General features: G+C 35.1%; 1 protein-coding gene across 1 annotated transcript; it reads right to left on the minus strand.

The window, feature by feature from the left end:
- Positions 1-6,414: 6,414 nt before the first annotated feature.
- Positions 6,415-8,713, minus strand: LOC127671342 (zinc finger protein 431-like). The gene is made up of 4 exons (XM_052166050.1): positions 8,680-8,713; positions 8,449-8,509; positions 6,869-6,943; positions 6,415-6,616 (listed from the first exon to the last, which is right to left on the minus strand). Exons 1-4 carry the CDS (start codon positions 8,711-8,713, stop codon positions 6,415-6,417), a joined length of 372 nt encoding a protein of 123 aa, XP_052022010.1.
- Between the last annotated feature and the right edge of the window lie 453 nt (positions 8,714-9,166).

The raw sequence follows: 9,166 nt of genomic DNA on the forward strand, positions 1-9,166 counted from the left end.
ATTTGACAAGATTCAGCATCCTTTCATGCTTAAAGTCTTGGAAAGAACAGGAATTCAAGGCCCATACCTAAGCATAGTAAAAGCAATATACAGCAAACCGGTAGCCAGCATCAAATTAAATGGAGAGAAACTTGAAGCAATCCCACTAAAATCAGGGACTAGACAGGGCTGCACCCTTTCTCCTTATCTTTTCAATACTGTACTTGAGGTACTAGCTCGGGCAATTCGACAACATAAGGAGGTCAAAGGGATACAATTTGGAAAGGAAGAAGTCAAACTATCATTATTTGCAGATGACATGATAGTCTACCTAATTGACCGAAAAAATTCCACTAGAGAACTCCTACTGCTGATAAACAACTTCAGCAAAGTGGCAGGTTATAAAATCAACTCAAGCAAATCAGTGGCCTTACTATACTCAAAGGATAAGCAGGCTGAGAAAGAAATTAGGGAAATGACCCCCTTCACAATAGCCACAAACAGTATAAAGTATCTTGGGGTAACTCTTACCAAACATGTGAAAGATCTGTATGACAAGAACTTCAAGACTCTGAAGAAGGAAATGGAAGAAGACCTCAAAAAGTGGGAAAACCTCCCATGCTCATGGATTGATAGAATCAATATAGTTAAAATGGCCATTTTGCCAAAAACAATATACAGATTCAATGCAATACCCATCAAAATCCCAACTCAATTCTTCACAGAGTTAGAAAGAGCAATTATCAAATTCATCTGGAATAACAAAAAAAACACGATAGCAAAAACTATTCTCAGCAACAAAAGAAATTCTGGGGGAATCAGTGTCCCTGACCTCAAGCAATACTACAGAGCAATAGAGTTAAAAACTGCATGGTATTGGTACAGTGACAGGCAGGCAGATCAATGGAACAGGATTGAAGATCCAGAAATGAACCCACACACTTATGGCCACTTGATCCTCGACATAGGGGCTGAAAACATCCAATGGAAAAAAGATAGCCTTTTCAACAAATGGTGTTGGTTCAACTGGAGGTCAGCATGCAGAAGAATGTGAATTGATCCATCCTTGTCTCCTTGTACTAAGCTCAAATCCAAATGGATCAAGGACCTCCACATAAAGCCAGACACTCTGAAGCTAATAGAAAATAAACTGGGGAAGACCCTTGAGGACATCGGTACAGGGAGAAAGTTTATGAACAGAACACCAATAGCATATGCTCTAAGATCAAGAATTGACAAATGGGACCTCATAAAATTACAAAGTTTCTGTAAGGCAAAGGACACCATCAAAAGGACGAATCGGCAGCCAAGCAATTAGGAAAAGATCTTCACCAACCCTACATCCGATAGAGGGTTAATATCCAATATATATATATAAAGAACTCAAGAAGTTAGACTCCAGAAAACCAAACAACCCTATTAAAAATGGGGTACAGAGTTAAACAAAGAATTCTCACCTGAAGAACTTTGGATGGTGGAGAAGCATCTTAAAAAATGCTCAACTTCATTAGTCATTAGGGAAATGCAAATCAAAACAACCCTGAGATTTCACCGTACACCAGTCAGAATGGCTAAGATTAAAAATTCAGGAGACAGCAGGTGTTGGCGAGGATGTAGAGAAACCTCCACTGCTGGTGGGGTTGAAAATTGGTACAACCACTCTGCAAATCAGTCTGGCGGTTCCTCTGAAAACTGGGCACCTCACTTCCAGAAGATCCTCCTATACCACTCCTGGGCATATACCCAGAGGATTCCCCACCATGTAATAAGGATACATGCTCTATTATGTTTGTAGCAGCACTATTTATAACTGCTAGAAGCTGGAAAGAACCCAGGTATCCCTCAACAGAAGAGTGGATGCAAAAAAATGTGGTATATATACACAATGGAGTACTATTCAGCCATTAGAAACAATGAACTCATGAAATTGTTAGGCAAATGGATGGAGCTAGAGAACATCATACTAAGTGAGGTAACCCAGACTCAAAAGGTGAATCATGGTATGCACTCACTAATAAGAGGATATTAACCTAGAAAACTGGAATACCCAAAACATAATCCACATATCAAATGAGGTCCAAGAAGAAAGGAGGAGTGGCTCCTTGTTCTGGAAAGAGTCAGTGAAGCAGTATTCGGCAAAACCAGAATGGGGAAGTGGGAAGGGTTAGGTGAGAGGACAGGGGGAGAGAAGGGGGCTTATGGGACTTTCAGGGAGTGGGGGGCTAGAAAAGGGGAAATAATTTGAAATGTAAAACGAAATATATCGAATAAAAAAAGTTAAAAAAACAATAAATATACTAAGAACGAACAGCACAGGAATTGAATCTTAATGTCTAAATTAAACAATAACCATTTTCATACCTCCAGCTCTGTTGAATTAATATATTCAGAGCAGGTTATTTTAAATATTAAACTCTATATAAATGAGAGGACATCAATGGCCAGTATTTGTACAATTTGTAAGGGGGAGTAACTAGTTAGGTAATTTGAATTTGTCTAAAGACATCCTGAGTAAATTAATTTGATATACAGATTGCAGGATACATACAGTCTCATAAGAAACACTTTGTCAGGGCTGGAGAGAAGGCTCCACAATGAGTTTGCAAATGCTAATAAAATGCAGATATATCATAAAATTTGAATTGATTGTAGACATTTGTCACTTTTTTTTTCTATAAAATAAGTAACATTGATTAACTCTATAAAGGCATGTTCGCTAAGAACTTACCAAAATCATTTTAGTCACAGCTGACTTTTGGTATTCTTGAATTTTCTCAAAGACTACAGTGATATGCAAATGTTTTAATAGATTTATTGCATGCTAAAAAGTTTATTCTTGTATAAATATTCTATAAAGTACAAAATTTTGACACTTGACTGTGTTTATGAAGTTTCTCTTCATTGTGACTTTTTCATATGGTTTCGAAAACTACTGCTTCATGCAAAGGCTTTCTTTACCAAAATGAACATTCATAGCATTCTCTCCAGGATGTAATGTTATATGCATTCCTAGATAACTATTTTGAAAATGTTGTTTCACATTCATTCTATTTATAAGATTTTACTTCAATACGTGTTCTGTTAAATACTTAAATATGACTATGACATACAAATGTTGGAAACAAGCAAAAGAATCTTGCTCTAAGGACTGCCTTTTTGTTGCCAACCTTCATTTAATCACAAGTTGAAACTAAGTTCGAGCCCAAGGTCATTAGTGACCTGTATCTTAACAATATCTGGCAAACTTTAATCATTTGTTGGGTTCCCCACAACTTAATGACTTGTTCCTAATCATAATTTCTGTTATTCATGTTGCATTCCTCAAAATTAAATGCCTGTTCCTAATTACAAAAGAACCAGTGGAAGTGAGAGGCTAAACCATAAAACCTATATTCTGTACCAGTTCACATAGAGTAACAACAGAAGAAAATCCTGATTTGTGGGAAATGTAGCTGTAACTTAGCATTGATGTTTGGGGTTTTCAGGGTAGATATCTATATCAGTTTCTGGCTCAGAATGGGTACAGGATGGAGTCATTCAGATAAGTTTATAAATATATTTTCTTTTCCAGATTAATCGGTAATGATTTGGCTACAAACAGTTCTAATCATTTGCATTGTCCTGATGTTTAAATTGTGTTGGAACTCAGTGAAATCTTATAACATAAAGGCTTTACCACACTGATAGCATTCATAGAATTTCTCTCCAGTATGAATAGTTTCATAATGATGAAGAATATAGAGGTGTACAAAGGCTTAATTGTCCTAAACACATTCATGAGGTTTTTCGCTAACACATATTCTTTCATGAAAATGCAGACTACAGAAATTTGAAAAGACTTGACTGAATTAAATGCACTTAGAGTGTTTCTGTCTTGTCACTTTCATTGCTATGAAAAGCCATAATGAACAAGACAACTCCAATCAAAGCAACTATTTAATTGGGGCTGGCTTATAATTTTGGAGGTTTAGTCCATTTTCTCTATAGCATGAAGCATATCAAAAATAAAGACAGACATGATGATGGAGAAGAAACTGAGAGTTCTGCATCTTTATCCAAAGGCAGCCATGAAAAGACTGTCTTCCAGAGACCTAATAGGAGGGTCTCTTCAGCACTGGGATGAACTACAAAGCCCATCCCCCAATGATGCACTTCCTCTAACAAGGCCACAACACCTCATAATGTCACTCACTTATCGCAGCATATTTAAATTTCTACATTCCACTACCTGGCCCAATATGCTTGTTCAAACACATGAGTGTATAGGGATCATACTTAAACATAGCATAATGCAGAATACATGAACACTAACTTCAAAAGTTATCAACATCTATAAAAGTCTGAAAAATGTTAAAAGTCTAAATGTCAAAGACTCTTTTGAAATTAATCCTATCTTTTAACAGTAATCCTCTGTATTTTCCTAAACAAAAAGCACATCATATACCTTGAAATTCAGATGACGTGCTGCCCCTTTCCTAAATGTCATCATGAGGAAATACTAGAACTTACGAAGACCAAATCCAGCTGAGCAATCTCCAAACACTGCATCACTATGTCTGATGTAAATGTGTTCTTCAGATCTCCAACTCCTTTCTGCTTTGTCCACTGAAGCACAACTCTTTCTCTTTGACTGGTTTTATTCCATGAAAATGTTTCCCTGAGCAGGTATTCCTCTGTTCTAACATCTCAAATCTTTGGGGTCTCCAAGATAATGTCTATTTGGGATTCACAAATGATCATCTCTGTTCCTCCAAAGAGATTGGGTCACTTTTCCATATCTGCCCTCTGTATCACTCTAAGCTCTGGTTGACACCACTCTCCTGCTGCTACTGTTGTTGCTGCTCATCCCATGGTACTTGCATCTTCAGTATTCTGGGTTCTTCTATTGCAACTAGGCTTGAACCTTAGCCTCCCATATGCTTGCTCAATGGTGCCAAGCCTCAGCTGCTCTGCATGACAACTTCATGGATTTGAATTCAGTACCACCTGGGTGATTCTTACATGTGACCAAGTCCAACTGCACCACTAGGTCCAACCTTGGTGATCTCTGGAACATATCCTCTTTGTCACTCAGTAAACACTACTCAGAAGATTTTGCCTCAGTGATCATAATTTCTTCTTCACACCCTCTAATTTTTTAGCTACAACCATCCAGCATTAATCGACTGAGTATTCCCTTCTATACTTGCCTCTAAATCCAGAGCCACATAGACAAAGCTGCAGAGTCTGCTGTTTGATGTGGCGGAAAAAAGCCCCTTCCATTACATTATCACCCACTTTTTATTTTTCAAACACTTCACTGCCTAAGCTTTGTGATACTGGATCTTGCTCAGTAGATTAACCTTGAACACAGAGATCTACAGGGCTCTGTCTTCTGAATTCTGGGATAAAAATCATCTAACACCGTGCCTGGACCTAAGGTTTTCCTTTTAAATCTTAAATTGAAAACACAGAATAGCAATCAAGATACTTCCCTTGTCACTTTGACACATATTTGTATCTTCACATGTCAACATGAAAGCAATTATCAAAAAAGAAAAAAAGAAAACAATTACCAGGTAATAATAATTACTAACATGATAAAATTCTGCTTCATAAGGCTGCAAATCCATAAGTTTAACTGGATGGAAACTTGTCCTAATGTAACCATTTCTTTAATACAATTGAATTTTCTTGATAACAGGATTTAGATCATTTCAACTTGCTGTTGATGCTTTGCTCTTTGAATCTAACATTTTGGATTTTACCTTTTTAAATTTTCTATGCTTGATCAAAATTGTCAGGCCAAATTCTATGTGGGAATTTTTGAGACTTCCTTTGTCAATGCAATTAATATAAACCTCTCTATCTTAAACTCTAGGAGACTCTTCAAACAATAGAAATAGCCAGCATTTTTTGCCAAATCATCATAAGAACCATCTCCAGAGTTGAAATAATCCTAATCACCGATGTCTATCATATTCCTAATCCAATGGCCTATTCACTCCCTCTTAATTCATGATTATATTCATTAGGTTTCTCCCAGTATGTGTTCTTTTATGTCTTTGGAGACTACTCCATTTTGAATAGTTTACCACATTGATTACATTTATAAGGTTTTTCTCTAGTATATGTTGTTTTATGGTATTGGAGACTTCTGTGACTTGAAAAGCTTTTGCCACATTGATTATATTCATAAGGTTTCTTTCCAGTATGTATTCTTTTATGAGCATGTAGATGACTGGTCCTTGCAAAGGCTTTTCCACATTGAATAAATTCATAAGATTTCTCTCCAGTATATTTTCTTTTATGTCTATGTAAATCACCAGTACTTGCAAAGGCTTTTTCACATTGAATACATTCATAAGGTTTCTTTCCAGTATGTATTCTTTTATGTGTATGTAGATGACTGGTACTTGCAAAGGCTTTTCCACACTGAATACATTCATAAGGTTTCTACCCAGTATGTATTCTTTTATGTCTTTGTAGATCACTGGGTATTGCAAAGGCTTTACCACATTGGTTACATTCATAAGGTTTCTCTCCGGTATGTGTTCTTTTATGGCTTTGGAGATAACTGTTACATGCAAAGGCTTTACCACATCGATTACATTCGTAAGGTTTTTCTCCAATATGTGTTATTTTATGGTATTGGAGTCTACTGTGACTTGAAAAGGTTTTGCCACATTGAACACATTCATAAGGTTTCTCTCTAGTATGTATTCTTTTATGTGTTTGAAGGTGACTGGATCTTGCAAAGGCTTTTCCACATTGAATACATTCATAAGGTTTCTCTCCAGTATGTAATCTTTTATGTGTATGTAGCTGACTGGATCTTGCAAAGGCTTTTCCACATTGAATACATTCATAAGGTTTCTCTCCAGCATGTAATCTTTTATGTGTATGTAGCTGACTGGATCTTGCAAAGGCTTTTCCACATTGAATACATTCATAAGGTTTCTCTCCAGTATGTATTCTTTTACGTCTTGGTAGATCACTGGGTCTTGCAAATGCTTTACCACGTTGAATACATTCATAAGGTTTCTCTCCAGTATGTATTCTTTTATGTCTTTGTAGAATACTGGGTCTTGCAAAGATTTTACCACATTGATTACATTAAAAAGCTTTCTCTCCAGTATGTATTATTTTATGATATTGGAGAACACTGGGGTGTGCAAAGGCTTTACCACATTGTAAGGTTTCTCTCCAGTATGTGTTCTTTTATGATATTGAAGATGACTGAGTCTTGCAAATGCTTTACAACATTAACTACATTCATAGGGTTTCTCTCCACTATGACTTCTTTAATGCCTACAACAATAATTGGAACATGTGCAAACTTTACCACATTCATTACCCTGATCAATCATTTTATCAGTATGAATTAAGTTTCCAATTTTGTCTAATGGTGTAGAAGCATCAGATCTTAAGGTTTTATCACATCATATGTTCATGCTATTCTCCTGTGTTATGAGTTGTTCAAGATACTTGTTATGGTTATTACATTGCTCATATTTATAATATTTTTTAAAGATGGGATTTATACTTTAAAAAATTTTAAAGATGGGGTTTATATTTTTAAAAATATATAAAATATATTTTTTTTAAAAATGGGATTTCTTTATGATGTAATATACCTATCTGAAGAAAAAAGGAACAATTTGCAGCTTAATGACACTGTTCGCATTCATATTTTTTTCTTTTGTACAGATAATATCATATTTGATATGACCCAGAAGAAACAGAAGTTTTTCCAATTCTAGTACCTATAAAGTTTTCTCCAGTGTGACTTTGGGGAACTTTGCAATAAAATTAGAAAGCCAATTAACTGCAAACTTCTATCATAGTCAGAAAGTCTACAAAGCCAGAATACTACATATACTCTCATTGTTTTGGTATAAAAAAATTTACATTGCTTATGTCAATATACCTTTTCTCATGTGATGGTTAATTATTGTGACACATGATATAAATATTAAAAGAAAAAATGAAACATGTTTACTCACATTACATTCACACTGTTTGACAATTTGTTCCTCATAGACATTTGATATATGGATTTAGGTTTCTCCATGACATCATTCTAGACTCTCATAAACTGACCTCTCATTAAACTTAGCAATGTCACTACAAGAATATGAGTACCAAAAACTTTACCATGGACTATTAACTTATTCAGTGTTTTGGATATACATTTATCACTATTTAATTTGAAGTATCCAAATATTATGAGACTATACAGATTAGAAGATTCACTGCATAGATCTAATGGAGCTATAAATCAAATAAAATTATCTCTAAAGACATTTATTCCTTGTCTTCATTCTGAAGGGAATGCCTTGAACACACAAATCAGATAACCGACAATGGATTGCATGGTTTTAGCTACACTTAAAGGACTTAAATTTAACTCTATTTTCTTAAGAGTTTCCAGAAAATATTAATTTTTTGACAGAGGCATATTTGTATCACCTTGCAAATGAAAATTACCTGTTATGTCTTCTACTGCCTTGACAATGTTCTTCAGTATTATGGTCTTGCCAATTGTAGCCTAAAGCACAGGAATAGAAATTAATTTTATGGTACTGAGAATTAGACAAAATTCATGTTGCTAAGAATTTTCACAGCACTGAACTTTATCTTTTCCATCTTCTCAATTTAAATAACAGAAGATCATCAAAAATCCTTATTTGGAATAGCAAAAGATAATTCATATCTTACCTATAGCAGTAAGGTTCAGGTAGGTCTCCAGCATCACATCATTGTACAGCTTCCTCTGGGAAGGACCAAGTAAATTCCACTCTTATGCAGTGAAGTTCACATGCACATCATCATAAGTCACTGTATCCTAAAATATCACAAACATGTGTACAACACAAAGCATGATGTTGAAATCACAGTGAAGTAAATGTATGCTTCTTTGATAATATATTCATTTAATTCTGAAGCTTCCTCCACTCAACTCCTGACACACAAATTATAATCTACTCATCATATTATTTTTGAATGAAATTGAATTGAAGGTTCACCTCTGTTCCTTATGAAACTTTTGAATAGGTTATAGCCTTGCAAGAGAAATGCTAGTTGAGAAGGACATGCAGGGAGAAACGGATTAATAGTACCAAACAGACACATACAATAAATTTTATGAAAAATTACGAAATAGAAAAATAATGGACAAACTCAGTTTATTTGTTATTGTCTTTAA

Source organism: Apodemus sylvaticus, chromosome 20 (genome assembly GCF_947179515.1).
Source record: "Apodemus sylvaticus chromosome 20, mApoSyl1.1, whole genome shotgun sequence".
Lineage (NCBI taxonomy): Eukaryota > Metazoa > Chordata > Mammalia > Rodentia > Muridae > Apodemus > Apodemus sylvaticus.

Bases quoted from the DNA above. Each gene is read 5' to 3' on its own strand.
- LOC127671342 (XM_052166050.1), bottom strand. From the start codon at position 8,713: ATGCTGGAGACCTACCTGAACCTTACTGCTATAG. The intron at 8,510-8,679 runs GTAAGATATGAA...CCTGTGCTTTAG, and splicing joins CCTGAACCTTACTGCTATAG to GCTACAATTGGCAAGACCAT. The intron at 6,617-6,868 runs GCTACATACACA...AAGTCACAGTAG, and splicing joins GCCTTTGCAAGATCCAGTCA to ACTCCAATACCATAAAATAA.